The sequence below is a fragment of the Calidris pugnax genome, unplaced genomic scaffold (genome assembly GCF_001431845.1).
Source record: "Calidris pugnax isolate Ruff unplaced genomic scaffold, ASM143184v1 scaffold188, whole genome shotgun sequence".
In the NCBI taxonomy this organism is placed as follows: Eukaryota; Metazoa; Chordata; class Aves; order Charadriiformes; family Scolopacidae; genus Calidris; species Calidris pugnax.
In genome coordinates this window covers 3,091,775-3,110,408 of record NW_015091257.1, presented here as the reverse complement: position 1 = coordinate 3,110,408, position 18,634 = coordinate 3,091,775, and the positions used below count along the sequence as shown (strand labels likewise).

The following is an 18,634-nucleotide window of genomic DNA, read 5'->3' as shown; positions in this document are numbered from 1 at the left end:
TATGACTTCAATGTGCAAAGAAAAGCCTTGCCCCTTGTGTCAGGCATGCTCTGTGGCAAAAAAACCACTGGTGACACTTGTAGCACAGCAAGTACACAGAGGTGGAACTGAAATGTCTGTGCTGATGCCTTGTTAGCCTTGCATGCTTTAAACATGCTTCAGTGGCATTTTTCATCAGACCAGCTCCAGTTACACGATGAAGTTTTTTTCCTGGAAATGTCATGGATTTTACTCTCTTGTTTCTTCTCTTTTTTTTTTTTTTTCTTCCCTATTAGAGAAACGCAATTGAACGATTTTGTGGGGAGGTGAGACGCTTGTGCCATGCGGAGAGGAGGAAGGACTTTGTGTCTGAAGCATATCTGATCACGCTGGGCAAATTCATCAACATGTTTGCGGTATTGGATGAGTTGAAAAATATGAAGTGCAGCGTGAAGAACGACCATTCAGCCTACAAGCGGTAAGTGGCGAGGAGCAACGGGACCTGGGTTTCTGCTGTCAGGATACCAGCCTCCCACGAGATGGCAGCAATTGCTCTTTTTCTGACAGCTTTCTTTTGAAAAGTTATCCCTTTAGCGTCCGACAGATTGATTACCTTGAAACTAAGGATGCATTGACTGCAGTTAGGCAGTTGAGTAAACCTATTTTCTTTATGCTGTTCTTCTGGCAGCAAAAGGTTCTTCTGCCTTTTAATGCCATGCAGTCAAATACTTCTGTCTCAGTGTACGCTAAATGTAATGAACTTACTTTGCTTAATGAAACTTTTTAAGTTTGAAAGGAAACTGGCTTTCTGGTCACTTGAGCCACTTCTCTCCTATCCTAGGCATCCACTTTTGACATTTGTAGCTGCAAGTTTTTACATCTGTTCATAAAACATTTCAGTTTTTCTGTTCAAGGTTGTTGTGACCACAGGTATAGCAGAGAGAGGAGGAGGGGAGGATATCAGTGGCCAAGTTTTGTGCTTGAGCTGCCAGATGGTATTGGGTATCTTTTGTTGAACGCAGTGGTCGGAGCATCAGGGGAAGAGAGTCTTTATGCCAGCTGTATCATCTGTGATCTTTCATAAAGAAAATAATAGCTAGCCAATTTTATCTGTGCTGTTTACAGGAGATTTAATTTCTACCTCTACCAGTAGTTGCCTTTTGTGGTTGTTGTCGTGCCTGGAGACCTCTTAAACTTACTTGGTTTGTGTGTTTTTTTTTTTTCTTTGGAGATATGCTTTTGGAGGACAAACTTCGTTTTCTGGAAGGCTGACTCTCCCTGGTTTGTTGAATGGCTTAGGTCTACAGAGCCACTGCTACCCCCATCAGTTGAGGGATATACCCAATGGTTTTTGTCTTGGGTTGGATTGGGTCTTTCAGCTAGGGTGCAGTGGGGAATTTGGATTAATTAAATCAATATCTCTCTTATAGTGAACTTTCACCTTTCTTTTCAGCTGTTTTCCTAAATCTTCCCTCTATGTTTTATGAAACAGGCTCTTGATACAGATTTTTCAAGTCCACAGCCTGTGTTTGGATAACTCACTTTCATAAAGCTGTGGCAAAAAAGTACTGTCTGTGTCTATCAAGTTCTCTTTCTGCTTGATTCAGGAATTTGGAGGTGGGAGATGCCCTGAGGTTGACAATCCTGCGCAGGCAGTGAATGATACACCGTTGTACTGGCAGTTAGAGATGTCCTGACAATTTAGAGTTCCCGTGGTAGATTTGGGAACGAGTCTGTTACCGTACCCTGTTGAGAGGGGACAGATTTGGTTACAAGCAGTCCTGCTGAAGGGAAATACTGTTTTTTCTTTTGTTTTCAAAGAGCTGCTCAGTTCCTGCGGAAAATGGCAGATCCTCAGTCCATTCAAGAATCCCAGAACCTCTCCATGTTCCTTGCCAACCACAACAAGATAACACAAGTAAGCTTTAATTGTTTTTTTTTCCAAATATCTAATGCTTTACAGAACTATTAAAATAAAACTCTTTCAGTTTGTAGTAACTGTTTTTCCCCAAGGGGTATAACTAGTTGACTAATATCCTTTTCTTCTTTTTTTCTAGTCCTTACAGCAGCAGTTGGAGGTCATCACTGGCTATGAAGAACTGCTTGCAGATATTGTAAATTTGTGTGTGGACTACTATGAGAACAAAATGTATCTAACCCCCAGTGAGAAACATATGCTTTTGAAAGTAAGTTTTCTTTCTAAAATTTAAAAAGAATTGTTCAGGCAGGACACAGATGTCTGAATTCCTGTGGTGGTTTTTTTGGAGTTTTTTTTTTTCTTTTTGAAAAGAACTAAACCAGATTAACCAAATAACTCAAATTACTCCTTTCTCTTTTTTCCTCTCCATTGTTTTTATTGTATTGCACACTAAAACTATTTAGAAAGTTTCTAATCCATTTTTGTTTTTCATAAATTGAAGTTCCAATTGAACTGCAGCCTTGCTAGGAAACCAGTTCTATGGAATTGTGTTTCTATGAAGTATGACAACAGAAAGGAACTACTGCATTTTATTTTTATATATATGGCAAGTTTGTATAAAAAGCTTTTGGAGGTGAGGCTGTGTAGCAAAGATTTCAGAGAACGAGTAGCTTAAAATTAGGATTAGTAAGTAGATAAGTTTAGTTAGCTGGAATATATACATGTAATAAGAGAGTCTTGGGCAATATGAAGTTCGGTTGATTTTATCAGCTGCACGTCTTGCAGTGGAAGAAAACGTATAGAGTAAGAATTGGAAATTTGCCTCCTGACAAATCTTTTGAGGCACTTCAGTGTTTAACTTCTGAAGAGCTCTGCTTATTAGAACCAAATTGAAGCATCCTGAAACAATACATGAATTCCAGAATATTTGTGTGCTGTCTGCAGGGAGGTCTAACATGTCTTTCATATTTAGCCTTTTGTTTACTAAATGCATGCTTAGAACACATTAAGTGGCTAATGTTCAGCTCCTGGTATTGCAAATATTGCATTATAACTTTATGTTAATGAATATCTTGGACAAAATGTAATTAGATTTTTATTGGATGCTTCTAAGCTCTTGTGTGTATAATTCAGAGATACGCTGAAAGCCATAAAGCAATAGCTCAGAGATGTTAGATCTAAAATTCTGTTACAGATCAGTTTGCACATACAGAATTTTAATAAAATGGAAGTGGAAAAAGAACCCTGTCTAAAGACACCCAGACTCTAGTTTCAGTGAGATTTTTTTGTATGCTAAACCTTTGTACAAACAAGTAGAATCTTTTAAGGATAACTCTGCAGGCTAATATTAATGTAAAAACTTCTAATATACATATAGTAAAAGAATACTACAGAAATGTATGTATTTCTAAATATATTCTGTTTGAAGAAGGGGCAGGTGTTTCAGGACTTTGTTTTTTCAAATGTTACTTTTTTTTTAATGATGTGAAGAATGGTCTTACTGCAGCAGGTTTTTACCTCTGAGGTCCTTTTGCAGAGAGGTTTGTTTTTTTCTTTTTCAGGTTATGGGCTTTGGATTGTACTTGATGGATGGAAGCGTCAGTAACATCTATAAGCTGGATGCAAAGAAAAGGATAAATTTAGCCAAGATAGACAAGTTCTTTAAGGTTGGTTAACATTTGATCTTAATAAGTGATTTTAAAGTTAATTCCCCTTACATTTTAAATATAATTAAATAGAATAAACATCACTTTGGACTATAATATGGGTAAATAATGTTTTCATTTCGTTAAGATTTGTTCTTAATTTTTTGTTCAATAATTTTATCTAATATGATTTATTCCCCATGTACAGCAGTTGCAGGTTGTCCCACTGTTTGGTGACATGCAGATTGAACTTGCAAGATACATTAAGACCAGTGCCCATTACGAGGAAAATAAATCCAGGTAAGGGGGAGAACAAAACAGAGAGGGGAGCATCTGGGCTGGGGAGAGTTAGACCCTTGGAGTATATTTTCATAATAATCTGTGGGTCTGTGGTAATTACTTTAACAGGATTTTCACTTTGGTCTACTTTTTGGTGTGGGTATTTCCCTATTAATGTACTTTGTGTAATAAATACAATGAAAGAAACAAATTGTTTAAAGACCTTTCTATGCAGCTGAGCTCATTCTTGCATCTATGACATTTCTTATCACCTGGGTTGGAGGAAATGAATTTTATCTTACACTAATTTCATTTTTATTTTTCCTTTTAAATATGAAACTTTCTTTAAAAGAAATGAAGGATTTTACTAAGCAAGGTGAGCAGTAGTAGTGCATGGGTAAATAGGCATGTGTATATTGTATATGGAGCAGCAACTTAGCTTGTCTCCCCCCTCTTTTTTGTTCGGCTAGACGTGCAGCACAGCAAAATGGCTGGAAATTGCAGCCAGGTTTTATATAAATGGTTCCATGGTTTATGGTTATTGCTTTGTTTTAGTGAACGTTTCCATGCTCCTCCAAGACCCTCCCTCCGTGCAGTTACAAGAATTTAGAATGTAGTGCTTTGCATTTTAATTCCTGCAGAAAAAAACCACATAACCTGCATGTAATTGCTAAGAGAAAATCAACAGCAGTGGGCCTACTGAGCTACTAAAAAGATCAGGCTGCTTAACATGACATTCTTGGTAGCATGTCTTTTGTGTCCCTCTTGGTAACATGTTGATAGTATTTAATAATGCCTTTTTATTTTTTTATAGTTGAGAGCATACTCTAGGCTTTTCGTAGTTAAATAGGAATAATGAAAAACAATCTGAAGGTTGCTAGATGTATTTTGCAGCCTGTACCTATGCTTCTTCCCTGCCTTTCAATACCTTTTGGTCCTGTCTCTAAGTGTATGCTCCTGAGCAGAGGTGCTGGTTTGTATTTCATAGCAGCAGCCTTTGATAAAATACAGAAAAGAAAAGTAGAAAGTTTCTTTTTAAGACTTGGAAGAAGTACTCAGAAGGGCAGTCCATCACTAATGCATTGTGCAGGGTCGGAGGTAGAGGTGTTAGAAGAGGAAAGGCCTCAAATAGAGGAGAAGAAAGATTTTTTTAAAAAAGAAATGGATTGCGGTTCTTTCTTTGCAGTATCAGTAGTACTGTTTATTGCCTAAACTGATTTAGGTGGGGTTTTTTTGTTGTCTGAAACAGATGGACGTGCACATCTTCCAGCAGCAGTCCCCAATACAATATCTGTGAGCAGATGATCCAAATCAGAGAAGACCATATGCGTTTCATATCAGAACTGGCTCGTTACAGCAACAGTGAGGTGTGTGGGATTAGAGCTATTCATGCGAATTTCACGTCACTGATTAACAGTTTTTGTTAACTATCTGAAGAGCAGGTAAACCTCAGGCTAGGTAAATGACAAAGCTTGATCACCTGAATCAAGGAGGGCTGGCCGTGGGGCTAGTACCCAGTCTCTGCATCATATTTACAGTATTATGTATCATCACTATCAATTTTAAATAATAATGATGCTTCATACAAACTACAGTATTCTTCTGCTTATTTATCAATCTGTCTATATATGTCCTAGAACTTTTGACGTGTCTCTTTTGGAATAGGATGTCTAGCCCTTACTCCAAATGTATGCTCATAGAAGTTTAAATGAAACTAGAAGTGAAGAGATTAGCTAAAAAAAAAAAAAATAAAAAAAATTGCATATGTATACATATATTGGACCTATAACATTTTTAATATATATAATTAGTATCTTGAGTTCATCTGCAGCAGTATTTCGGTGATTAGGGATACCAATGGTTTCCATGACTTGACTAAAATCTGTGAGGTTTAACTATGTAATTCTCTGGAAGAAAAAGCTGATACTAATGCATGTGTCGGTACCTGCTTCTTTTAATGCTTAAAAGACATCTATGTAGAAATTTGATGGATACAGCATGTTCTGATGTGGCTTTGTTTGTGTTTTTTTTGTTGTTTAATAATGTTCTAGGTGGTGACTGGGTCTGGTCGACAGGAAGCTCAAAAAACAGACGCTGAGTATCGGAAGCTCTTTGATCTCTCTCTCCAGGGCCTGCAGCTTCTCTCCCAGTGGAGTGCACATGTCATGGAAGTGGTATGTTACGTTATCTGGGGAATAAAAGCAGATGAAAAAGAGGTGGCTTGGTGAGGTTGGACAGGCTTTGCTTCAATGGAGTGAAAAATGTGTGTTATGTTTTGTTCTCTTAATTCCCCTCTTCCTCCTTCCTTCACTCCTTTTCTCCTCCTGCTCTGAATCACATTCTCAGAGGAAAGCACATGAAGTTCTCAGAGGCTAGGAGTGTTGTTGCTGCTTTGAAGCTCCAGTACCGTGTACTATGTCATACAATACATTCAACTTGTTACATTTAATGGATAGGTGATCACCTGTGAGCCTTGACCGGATGTTTTTATGTTGCTCTTGATATGTACATTTTGTAGACTAAGACTTCATTATTTTCCTCTAAATGTTGTTTAAAATTATATTCTGTTAGAAATATCTGTACCAACATGCAGTCACACAGGAGGTGATAGAACAGCTTCACCTGGTTATGTTTAGAGGTCATTGCTCAGTAAAATGAAGCATGTAAGGTCTTAAACAAAGACAAAAAATTAATTGAAAGGCTCCCATTGGCTTTAGATTAGGGTTTTAGTCAAAAGGAAAGTAAATGTGGGGAAAGGAAAACTTGAGAGGAGATGAGGGAGGGGAAATAAGGAACCTGCAGAGTTGTTTGTCTATATTTTAATAATGTATTTTAAAAACAATGCCAGTCAGAAGAGTGACTTTGTTTACTCCAATGAGAAACTGCTTAAGGCAGAAATTGAAGAGGAAGATGCAGGAGTCCTTTTTACGCTGCAGACACTTAGATAAAAGCTTCATGTCTTACCTGCACCAAAACATGTTCTAGGAGGGGCTGAAACAGATGATGTATTGTATAAAAGGAGCCAGACTTGCTCCTCCTCTGCCTCTGATGTCTGAGGGAGCATCAAGCTATTTGTCCTGCGTGAATCCAGTGCGGTCACAGTGGGCATAGTTAGACACCCAGTTTTCTTTCTCTTCTTTATTTTCAACTGCGCGGTCACAGTGGGCATAGTTAGACACCCAGTTTTCTTTCTCTTCTTTATTTTCAACTGCGCGGTCACAGTGGGCATAGTTAGACACCCAGTTTTCTTTCTCTTCTGAATCTTAACTGCCTCTTTTAAAAGCCAGCCGATGAGTCATACTTTTTCCTGTATTATCCTATTCCTATCTAAATCGACAGCGTATTCTATGGTGAAAATCTTCTGCTTTTCTCCTTCTTAAGAGAGGTTGCTGTCATTTATTTCTGGCCTCTGCAACTCCCAGACTTGCTCCCTTTATTTCTGTCATTGCAAATTGCTGCGTTCAGACTCTCTTCACAGTGACAATCTTCCTGTTTTATTATATCTTTGTAGAAATTAAATTTTGTTATGTCTCTGTAGAAAGTCTCTTGTTCTTAGCTGTTTTAATCCTCCTAGGTCCAGAACATACTTTCTCTGAGGACCTCAACAGGGTTTTTTTGCCTATTAGCACTCCTTTGGTCCAGAACATACTTTCTCTGAGGACCTCAGCAGGGTTTTTTTGCCTATTATCACTCTTTGTCTTTCTGATTTATATGAATTTTCTTAAGTACTTCTCATGTAAGTTCGTGTTTATCTTCTCTCTGTCCTCCTACTGAGGATTTATTCTGATCTAGAGTATCCTACTTGTTTACCTGTTTTCTGCATTTGCTCAGAATCCATGAACTTTCTTACATGCATCCTGTTCAGATGAAAAGTTTTAGGGTACATTTGTTGTCCAAATTACCCCTGTCAAGTTAATGCCCCCGGAATACATTATCTTTGTTTAATCATTTCCCCAGTATTCTCCTTGTAGCACTTGGATTGATGGGTGTGATGCTTTTTGCTGTAGATAAATTGGTGCAAATATTAATCCATTATAGTAAGCAAATTTATATTGCTCTGTAATCTAACACTGCAAAGATAGTATCAATCAGACCTTACTGTTTGCTGAACTCAAACTGTGAGAAAATTGTATTTGAACATCACTAGGATTTTTCACTAGATGTACCCTGATGGATATTAGATCAGCCTGACACTGCTCAGCAGTGTTTTGAGCTGCATTTGCAGTGACCCAAAAGGCAGTATTTAAGAGAAATACATGCTGTGCAGACAGTATTGTCACAGATAATACAACTATTTCCACATCTTTAAGCCTAGTAAACACAACTATTTCCACATCTTTAAGCCTAGTAAGCATTTAACACACACACACACACCCCCTCACACCCCACCACGCCCCCCCACACCCAAACTGCATTGTTTTCCAGTTGTCCTTTGAAACACACACACACACACACACACACACCTGAAACCGCATTGTTTTCCAGTTGTCCTTCTATATGTGAATATTTGGCCAAGTTGGAATCTCATCTTTTTGTGTGTGGTTGTGATGGATTTTTTTTTTTTTTGTTATGCTCTGAGGGGTCTCTTGTGTTTCTTGTGCTTGAAGGATGGATTTTTTTTGTTGTTGTTGTTGTTGTTATGCTCTGAGGGGTCTCTGTGTTTCTTGTGCTTGAAGTGGAGAAGAAACTTTTGCCTATGCTAGCGTTTGCTCAGTAAAAGATACTCTGAGGTGCATTACCTACCGAGTGTGTACTGCATTTTTTGAGCTTGTACAGAATCGCTGGCTTTCAAGAAAATTTGTTAGGCAAATTATTGTTTGGCATTGCCACTAGATAGTAGTTTCAGAATGTCTGCAAGTTTTGAGAATAGTACAATATATTATTTTTCAGATATTCTTGAAAACACTGAAGTATTTCTTAAAGTATGTTATTTGTGTCCAGCTATGTTTTGTGTTTCACAGTCCTTTGATTTTACCCCCATCTTTTTTCTCCCTATTCTGCTGTGTGAACTGCAGTATTCATGGAAGCTGGTACACCCAACTGACAAGTATTCTAATAAAGACTGTCCTGACAATGCAGAAGAGTATGAAAGAGCAACAAGATACAATTATACTAGTGAGGAGAAGTTTGCTTTGGTTGAGGTAAGATATATCTTTTTTTTTCTTTCTTTTTTTCTCAGGGATTTTCCAAAGATTAATTCTATACAAAGGACATTCTCTATAAGCATTTTCTATATCCTGTGCAAAAAGGCATCATGCCCTTGTGTTGACTCTGAAAGAGCATGTTTTCCTCCATTCAACCTGTAGGAGGAGCACAGGAAAACTATCCTTTATCTTTTGAATCTCGTTACTTCCTCTTTTCTCATTTTCTGTATTTAAAAAGGGGCTTTTTAAACAACTATGCAAACAAAATAAGGAAAACACACAATTTTTTTTTGCAGGTGATTGCCATGATCAAAGGTCTTCAGGTGCTGATGGGAAGGATGGAAAGTGTTTTCAATCATGCCATTCGCCATACCATTTATGCAGCTCTGCAGGACTTTGCCCAGGTCACGCTTAGAGAGCCATTAAGACAAGCCATTAAAAAGAAGAAAAATGTAATTCAGAGGTAGCGATCTTGTTTTCATCTTCTCATATATGCTTTCCCCCAAATCTTACTAAATTTGTTGCAGAATCGCACAGCTGTTAAATTTTGCTTCTTAAAGTTTGTAGTCCTCTACACTAGTCTGTCTGGTATCCAAAATTAGCTTGGTTGAATATGTATTGGAAGCTGAAGAAATCTGAATTCAAAAATGAATGGTTGCCAGCATGGCTACGGTAAGAGTCTGAGCCATTTTTAGCCCCTTAGGACTACTGCAGGAAGTCTTGTGTTCCCTGTAGTTTATTTTTATTTTAAGGAAAGATAAGTACTGTAATATTGAAAACAAGATTACTATTTTTATTTTGAAGACAGATGTTACCGTTCACCTTCCTTATGTCTCATGTTAACGTTCCACCCCATAGTCTTATCTCTGTGCTCTTAGCATCCTGCCTTCTTTCTCAGCTTCTGCTGCTTTTGGCTTAAAAGCCTTACACTTCTTTTCCAAGTGCTCCATCTTCCCACACTGATAGGTGGCACTTCCTGACTTTATCTTTTTGCCCCTAATTGTTTGCTTGTGATCTTGACCTGTTTAGCGTTTGTTTACTCCCACATTTCATTGCAAAGCTCTTAGAGGTGAAAGTCTTTGGCTAATTAAGCTATTGCTAAATGCTCTGACTGTCACATAAATCCAGTCATAGGCTAAAAATTTCTCCAAACAAATTACAAAAGCAAATTACTTCAAATTAACAAGTTTGCAGGGAGAGTCTTTTTGTGCCGGGGACTTTTATGAAATAGGGAAGTATTACTTTCTACCTGCTCAGATCTGGGAAGAGACATTTACTTGATCATTCAGCACTCCACAGGATATGGCTGCCTGTGTTTCTGACAAGTATATGAAGTCCAGTTCAGTATTTGAAATTAGAAGTATGAAGCTGTTTGTACAAATTCCAGCTGAATTCTGGAGTTCTGCTGGAAACAGGAATTCTGCTGCTTCTTTTCATTTTTGAAACAGGAATTCTGCTGCTTCTTTTCATTTCAAGCCACAATTGTGTCTCTTTAGTTTGTTTAATAATCTGCTTTGGTTTGACTGAATAATCTGCTTTTTGGGGTTGAGGAGAACAAAATGTCTTGATGCACTTGCTAAGAATCCCGGAGGAGAATTCTTGACAAGTGTCTCTGGTGAACCAGTTTCAGAGGTCAGCTTTCTTCTGGCAGAAGAGGACTATCCTTTTTGATAAACGGTGCCGAGTGATTGTTTCATGGATATGGCATTCTTGAAGTTGTTCACAAAATCATGCGATTGCTCTGAGTTATCCCAAGCTCCCAAATGCTGTTGCAATGTTTCTGTGCTTTTGGAAGAGTGCTTAAAAAAAAAAGTAAGATGTTCTCAGTAATGCACTTGGATGTGTACTGGTCTGAAGAAGTGTGAATTCTGTTCAGTGTTTTGCAGGCCATCAGAAAGACAGTCTGTGACTGGGAAGCGGGTCACGAGCCATTCAATGACCCAGCTCTAAGGGGAGAGAAGGACCCCAAAAGTGGTTTTGACATCAAAGTCCCCAGGCGTGCAGTGGGACCCTCCAGCACTCAGGTATTTTCCTGTCTGGTGGTTGTGATATCTGTCAACATTTTATTGCATGAAATGTTTTCTGTCTGGCCTGAGCTATTTAAAAATTGCAGTTTTGGGTTATTTTTTAAAAGCTATAAGTCTACTCTGATTAGATTTATATTTACAAAATTATATATTCTTAACCAAAATCCTCTGTCTGGATTGCTGTCACTTGCTACTCTGATGCATAATTTTTCCACATGTTCTATCTCTTTAATTTGACTTCCTGGGAAGAAATATTTTCTCATTGAGCTCCTAATGTTTTTTAAATAATATTTTTGAACAATTTGAATTATTTGTTGACTGACTCCCATCTCTGGTATGGCTGGTGGATTTTTTTTTCTCAAATCCCTTTCTTCAATAGATGTCTATGTAGTTTTAAAATATGTTTAAAATACAAATGATTGTCTGTAAAATATGGGAAAGCATTTGACTTCTGACAAGATCCCTCTTACTGTTCAGTAATGAATGATAAAACTGCTCCCTAAAATCTATTTAGTCTGCTGCTGCTGCTAAAAGAATGTATTTCAAGTATGTTTTCTCTGGTAGTCATTGAAATCCCATACCTAGATGCTCGTTCTTGTTACCTCCATATAATTATCTTTTTTATTTTCTCTGTGGATTTGTTTGGAGAGTGTATGGTCTGGTACTCATAGCTCATCTGAGAAAATGAGGTACTGAGCACTTTGGGTGAAAAATTGAAGGCAACTGTGGTTTGTAAAAACAATCTTTTAATACCTAAAATCCGTGGTGAAGAGAGCATGTATGGATAATAATCTTGGGTAATAAAAAGTTGCTTAAATTGTGCTAAGATGGGTTTAATGAAGATTTTTGTTTTGGGAATTGGAAAAAAATGGTTTGATTTCTAATTTTCTGGGGGGAAAAATTAAATATCACCACCAGTGTGCTTCTCCTGTGCTTGGTATGTTTAAGGGCTTCATCTCACTGGCTGCAACGGGCTGTTTAGAGTACACGGTTATGTCTGCTTTTTCTGCTCTTGGGCTGGCACACCTCTCTGTCTCGGCTGACAGGAGGAAGGGATGTCAAATATATTGATTTTAGATAAGTTTTTTCTCAGCTTCATGCAATTCTAAAATGGCTGGTAATGAATGAATGAATTGGTAATACTTGGAAATCTTTGCAAAATCATTTGAGAAGCTGTTGGTTCTCTGAGCACCCTCTAAAATGAACGGGAACTTTTCCCTTCGCTTGAGGGAGCACCGGATGGCAGTGATTATTGTGAACAAAGAAACCTTTCTGCGTGTCCTCCTCTGCATGCTCACTGTGCAGCTTTTCATTTTTAACAAACTAACACGTTTTCTCTGCTTCTGTTTCCCCTTCCTTATTCACCCATGTGTTTTTATTAACGGATTCTCTCTCCCCTGCCTGCCCCTGTCTGTTGGTTTTTAGCTCTACATGATTCGCACTATGACAGAGTCCTTAAACTCTGCCGAGCTGTTGAAGCAGCTCAAGTCTCTGGGACTGGAAAAGCTATTGCATGTGACACACAAGTTTCTGAGGCAGTCCTACATCTATCCGCCTCTTTTAAACTTTGGTGGTAAGACATTACTTATTACTTTTACTTTTTTTGTGGTGCTGTGAACTGTTCCACTGCAAATGGTCTGCTGCTAAGTGTCAGTGGAGGTCCCCTTGGCATGGGTAGGCGTTTGTGCTGGTGCGTAGGCTAGTGTTGCATCTCTTCCTCTTGCCTTGAAGGCTTTTTGCCCACACAGTGCCAGTTTTCAATTTGAAGTGGAGCAGTCGCTTACTGATAGTAATTCTCAGTGTTGCTCAACTAATGTACCATGTGTATTTTCCTTTTTTCCCCCCCTTTCCACCACAATTGTTTCCTTTAATGATACAGCTTTACATGGTGAGAACTATGTTAGAGTCCCTCATTGCTGACAAAAGTGGTTCCAAGAAAACCTTGAGAAGTAGCCTTGAGGGGCCCACCATATTGGACATAGAAAAATTCCATCGCGAGTCTTTCTTCTACACTCATTTGATAAATTTCAGTGGTAAGATATGTAGATGATCAGTGTCCAGCTTAGCATGTCCTAACACCTCTAACACGACCTGGAAAATGTTTCCGATTGCCTAAGTCAACTTACCTTTGGTTTATTTATCAAAAGCCTTGGTCTGTCCAAACTTTTTCTGAGACTTGATATTCAGTATTGTGGTGGGATTTTTATTTTGACTTGTTATACATTTGTTTATAATGCGTCAAATTTCATATCGTTACCTCCCTTTTCTATTTTTTTAAATGTACGTATTTATATAAACAAGGGACAGATAAGCCTATACACATTGAAATTTTAAAAAGGAAGTAGTTTTTGTGTTTTGGGTTTTTGAGTACTTTTTTGTTTTTGTTTTAAGTACAGAGGAAACAAATTCTCTGTTGTGGTAAATTTGATGTCATTTCACTACTCTTACTATTCAGTTAATTGTAATCGGAAACATGCTGTCCTAAAGAATTCACCTACTGACATTGAATGTATCTAGTCTTTGTCATCACCATGCTGTGTTGTCTTTCATTTTTGTTTTGCTGTCGGACTCCTTTACCCTCAGAGAAGGGGGAGCCTGTTAATGTCCGTCATAGTGCTACTGGGGAACAGCACTTCAAAAGGTCTTCAGAAGATCTTAATGTAAAAAGTTAATTCCAAGAAACTTTTGGTTTTCAAGTCTTCTGCAAAAGAAGGCTTGTGCTGAGTGTTTTCTGGAGAGGTGGGAAGCACACCTCCGTGCCCTTGACAGTGGCCTTAGAAATATTTTGTTTTAATCCCTCCTTCATGTGTCTGTCTGTCATCTCCTGCCCATCTAATCAACAGGAACATGTGGAGCGATTTGGTCCCCCAGAGGGAGAGATGGTACTGGTGGATCTGGTACAATTTTGTCTCCTTTGCCTGCTGCTTCCCAAGTTCAGTGTACCACTTTCTCAGCTCCCAACTGAGAAATTAAACTAGAAATCCCCCTTTACTGGTGTTCATAGTCTTTCTGTTTTACTGGTAGTCTGGTCCACTTCCACTTTTTTTTTCTTTTCCTGTAATAAGGCATCACTTTGGGGGCCAACTTGGAGTTTAAAACTCTTTGAAAAATGTCATGGGCTTTACGTTTTGAATTTGGTTTACTTATTTGGCCTATCTATAGCTCTAGTGACTCACGCCTGCTTTTTTTGTTTCACATTGCATCATCAGAATCACAGTTGTATTGTTCCTGATGTATTTCTATAAGACGTGTAATTCTTCCTTATTTATTCTAAAAGAGACCCTGCAGCAATGCTGTGATCTGTCCCAGCTGTGGTTCAGGGAATTCTTCTTAGAGCTGACCATGGGCAGAAGAATCCAGTTTCCCATTGAGATGTCCATGCCTTGGATTCTGACGGACCATATTTTGGAGACCAAAGAGGCATCAATGATGGAGTAAGACATGCTTGTGCTCTTCCACTGGATGATTATTCTTAATGATTACCATTCCTTATTATAAAGTTACTGTTTTAATTGGTTTTAAGAAGCAGTAACTGAGAAGGTATTCTAAACCTTTATAAAATTTTCCTCTTACATTCACCTGTTCCCAGATTCTCCAAGTTTTCTTTTTGAAGCGAATAATTGAAATACAAAACTTTTCATAAGTATCATTGCACCAGCCAAATATGTTATTCCCTGAGTGAGCTCTCCTACTTACTCCTCAAAAATGTAAAATATAATGCATAGTGGTAAAAGCATACTTCCACAAGTTTCAGACTACAAACTTATCTATACAATTTCTTGAACTAACAAAAGACTTCCTTAAAGCAGAACCTGTGATACTTTATATATAAACTGAAAGAAAAAAAAATGATCCTCTTTGCATGACCTACATATAGATTGCAATATTGACTGGCTTACAACATCTTGACTCTACCATACTAAAGATTCATAATTTCTATAGACATGTAACTTTTTTGGTTTTTTTCTTTCAGGTATGTTCTGTATTCTTTGGACCTTTATAACGACAGTGCTCATTATGCACTTACTAAATTTAAGAAGCAGTTCCTCTATGATGAAATTGAGGCAGAGGTAAAGTAACCTTAGCTACTGGAGAAAAATGGTCTGTACCTGAATGTCAAAATGATGATAAAGGTCAAGACCTATTATAAGACATTCAGAGGAGTTGGAGGTAATAAACAAACTGAGAAGAAAGACCAGAAGATGGGTAACTGGTTGGGTGATAGGTTGTGAGGAAACCTGTGCAAAACACCTCACTTTAATGCTGAAAACTGAACATCATCTTCTCTTGTACTGAGAAATTTGGATGCATTGACTTTCTTAATTATATTTGATAAACAGTGGAAAGTCTTGGATAAACTCTCCTCTTTTAATTTTAAGTATCTCTAAACACACCTTGTTTTCCCCCCCAAGGTAAACCTGTGTTTTGACCAATTTGTCTACAAACTGGCAGACCAAATATTTGCGTACTACAAGGCAATGGCTGGCAGGTAGCTATTCCAGTACAGAACTTTTATACATGCATTTCTGCTCTGTTTTCCTGTCTAATATACTTTAAATCTTTTCTTCCTTTCCTAATAGCCTGCTTCTGGATAAACGATTACGTTCAGAATGCAAGAACCAGGGAGCAACCATTCAGTTGCTACAGTCCAACCGCTACGAGACACTGCTGAAACAGAGACATGTCCAAGTGAGTTAACTCATACTCTGTTGTATTTGAGTTGCTTGGCAGTTTTCCAATACTGTTCATTTACGTAGGCATATAAAATTCTATCTGTGCTATATGTTCTGTCATCTAAGTGGCGTAACTGACATTTGGGATCAGTTTTTTTTGTCGTATGAAGGATAAATAAAAAAAAACAAACTTAAAAGACTGTGTTTTAATGCAAAGTCTGTTGCAGTTAAGCAAAGACAAGGCAAATAAGAATGTCACATTTGGTAGCATTGCCTTCCTAGTAATGTCTTTCACCAGTTTTCAATATGTTGTCAGCACAATGCCATGGAAGCATAAAATTCTTTGCATAAATACTTAGATGTAAATGCAACATGTAATTTTACTTATTTTTTTTTACTGGGATGTAAATTGTAGTACCTCATTTGTTCATGAACTTATATTTTTTGTCCATCTACTTTGTTTCTGTGTGTTTGGAATGCAAGTTCACCATGTGAGAGTCTGTAAGTCTGTGGAGTCTCGTATCCTTGTACAGCTTGTCTTGTAATGTGACTTTCAGCTCGAATCTTCATAGCATTTTTTTCTTTAGCTTCTTGGTAGGTCAATAGACCTGAACCGACTCATCACTCAGCGAATTTCAGCAGCCATGTACAGGTCAATGGAACTGGCAATTGGTCGGTTTGAAAGTGAGGACTTGACTTCCATTGTGGTGAGTGTTGTGTTGCAGTTCTTCCAGAGCGCTAACACTGCAGTTAGATGCTTTGTTTTGCTTTGTTTTAATTTATTTTACTTTAATTTAATTTTTATTTATGTTATTTGCAAGGATAGACATCTAGCCCTTTTTTTTTCCCTCCGTTATAAATCTGTATTTGATTTTAGTGGCAGAAGCAAAAAAGTTTTCTCCAGCCTTGCTAGAAGTTCTCTAAGTATTCTCTCAGCAAATAGTTGTACAGTTCACTCCCGAAAGGAGAAGAGGCTCAGTGACTGACAGGGAAACTTATTTTATCCTAAGCTTTAGTTAAATATATATAAATGGGAAATAATTTAAGCAGTGTTATCAGAAAAATAATAGAACTTTTCCCTCTGATGTTTTCTTTTAATTTTTCTGTAAGTGTGAAATCAGACAATGCTATGGTTGAAGTTTGTCTGGTTTACTAAGTCTAGGTTGACAAAATGTCTTACCACAGAAGCAGCTTAGTCTTGCAAAAGCCATTCTTTTAGTCATCTCCAGCTACATCAGAAATTATACTGGCAAATCCTCTGTTGCTGTTATACTATATTGTGGGCTTTATTAATTCGGATGAGCTATGACTTTATTTTTCTCCTCATGGCTTAACCTGCGTCTCTGTTCAAACAGTGCTCTGGCCTGACCTGACATAGTGCTCTGGGGGTATGCTGAAGTACATGGGACTGTTGAGACTGAGAATCTTGTTCTTTCCTTGCCCAGAAAAAATATCAGCCTGCTGCAACTGAGGGTCTTGGGAGTGAGAAAGCATATACTAGGAGCCATGATGAAACAAGGACAATGTGATTTAAAATTTTGTAAATGCCAAATTCTGTCCATGCTTATAGATAAATTGGAGACCAAAACAAAACAGCCTTCTGCCTGGTAGATGCAAAATGAGATTATTTACCCGGGCAGCTTGGTTTTGTAGCAGGACAGAAATATTTTTTTGTGGAAGTATGAGATCTGACTTGTGCCTGTGGAAGAAAAGCATTGGTGCAATATTGAGGTGTCTTTTTGAATTAGTCTCCTGTTTAAAAAGCTAAAAAAAAATATTAATTATTTCCAGACGGCGTGAATTTGACAACTAAATATGCAGTCAACAAGAAAAATATCAGACACATTCAGTTCTGCTGGCATGAAAAAAAAATATTAAAATTTCTGTAATAAAGTTTACCATTGGTCTTTCCGTATTTTACCAGTGAGATTTTGTCTTGCAGTTTACTAACTTGATTTAATTTCATTCTTTGCTGAAGATAATTCAGATACTGAGGCCATAGAGCCCCTTGACTTTTCAGTGCTTGGTGTTACAACCTTTGAATTATTGACATGTAGTTTTCATTTGTTACGTGCAGGATTTTCTTAGAACAGAAACAGGTGAACAGAAACTATTGATGATGTGTTTCTTAGGTCACAGATTCTCACTCTTTCTTGAGGTAGAAAGTGGCAGGGCTAAGGTGTCCCCACATCATGCTCCTTTTCTTTTCTCTTTTTTTTGTTTTATGCAAAATAATTTCTGCTGAAAACTGCTTGGTTTTCCTCAGTGGGAAACTGATACTAATATCTTAACTGATCAGTATTTTCTGCTGCTTTTCAGGCTAAATAAATTAAATGAAGGTAGTTAAAAGACTGAGCTATTTTTTTTTCCCTCAGGTTGGACTCGATACTGTAATAACAGTAATAGTGGTTGGTTTTCTTTTTCCTTAAAGTAACTGTTACTCGCAGGTTAGAAAATCCTGTGGAATACAGGGCAGTTAAATCTGACAGCCCTATATTGGAAGATGAGTAGTAGTTTGATGCACAGCCAAACAAAGCCACTGGATGTTCCTTCATGCACAACAATCTTTGAAAGCAATGCCTAGGTTTTTATGGAGTGAGAGGTTGTGTTCTTTGTGTTTGGTGTTCTCAGGGTCAGAGATGGATTTATTTCATTTTATTTTATTTTATTGAAAGTGCCAGAAACCATACTAGGATTTTCTCATCAAGAGGAGAAATATTATGAAAGGTAGTGCTCATATATAGTTGTGTAGTCTGCAGCTAGTGATTTTGTGGATACCTTCACAACATTTGTAAATGTCTGGTCTGGTCGGGTCTTTCATTGCATCTTAGTACCTTCTTCACTGAAGTAAACTATGAGAAGGATTTATGGTCAATGTGATGTTATCCCTACCAGTGCTACTATAAAAGTTGGTTGCCCTACTGAGCAGAAATTACTTTGTGATAGCTTGTAAAGAAGGAAATGCAGG

The 18,634-nt window shown here is 37.7% G+C and overlaps 1 protein-coding gene across 2 annotated transcripts in view; it reads left to right on the top strand.

Annotated features, from left to right (window-relative positions):
- CYFIP1 (cytoplasmic FMR1 interacting protein 1) overlaps nucleotides 1-18,634 on the top strand; it is an 85,552-nt gene that overhangs the window by 25,706 nt on the left and 41,212 nt on the right. The window contains exons 6-21 of one of the 2 annotated variants that reach the window (XM_014960329.1): nucleotides 276-457; nucleotides 1,801-1,897; nucleotides 2,037-2,165; nucleotides 3,460-3,564; nucleotides 3,752-3,843; nucleotides 5,072-5,189; nucleotides 5,874-5,996; nucleotides 8,838-8,963; nucleotides 9,263-9,429; nucleotides 10,843-10,990; nucleotides 12,419-12,566; nucleotides 14,271-14,427; nucleotides 14,967-15,063; nucleotides 15,406-15,482; nucleotides 15,574-15,682; nucleotides 16,254-16,373. In XM_014960329.1, coding sequence (XP_014815815.1) covers nucleotides 276-457; nucleotides 1,801-1,897; nucleotides 2,037-2,165; nucleotides 3,460-3,564; nucleotides 3,752-3,843; nucleotides 5,072-5,189; nucleotides 5,874-5,996; nucleotides 8,838-8,963; nucleotides 9,263-9,429; nucleotides 10,843-10,990; nucleotides 12,419-12,566; nucleotides 14,271-14,427; nucleotides 14,967-15,063; nucleotides 15,406-15,482; nucleotides 15,574-15,682; nucleotides 16,254-16,373 — 1,995 coding nt within the window. Of the gene's footprint in view, nucleotides 1-275; nucleotides 458-1,800; nucleotides 1,898-2,036; nucleotides 2,166-3,459; nucleotides 3,565-3,751; nucleotides 3,844-5,071; nucleotides 5,190-5,873; nucleotides 5,997-8,837; nucleotides 8,964-9,262; nucleotides 9,430-10,842; nucleotides 10,991-12,418; nucleotides 12,567-12,872; nucleotides 13,027-14,270; nucleotides 14,428-14,966; nucleotides 15,064-15,405; nucleotides 15,483-15,573; nucleotides 15,683-16,253; nucleotides 16,374-18,634 lie in introns of both variants that reach the window. The other variant, XM_014960328.1, reaches the window with a different exon arrangement.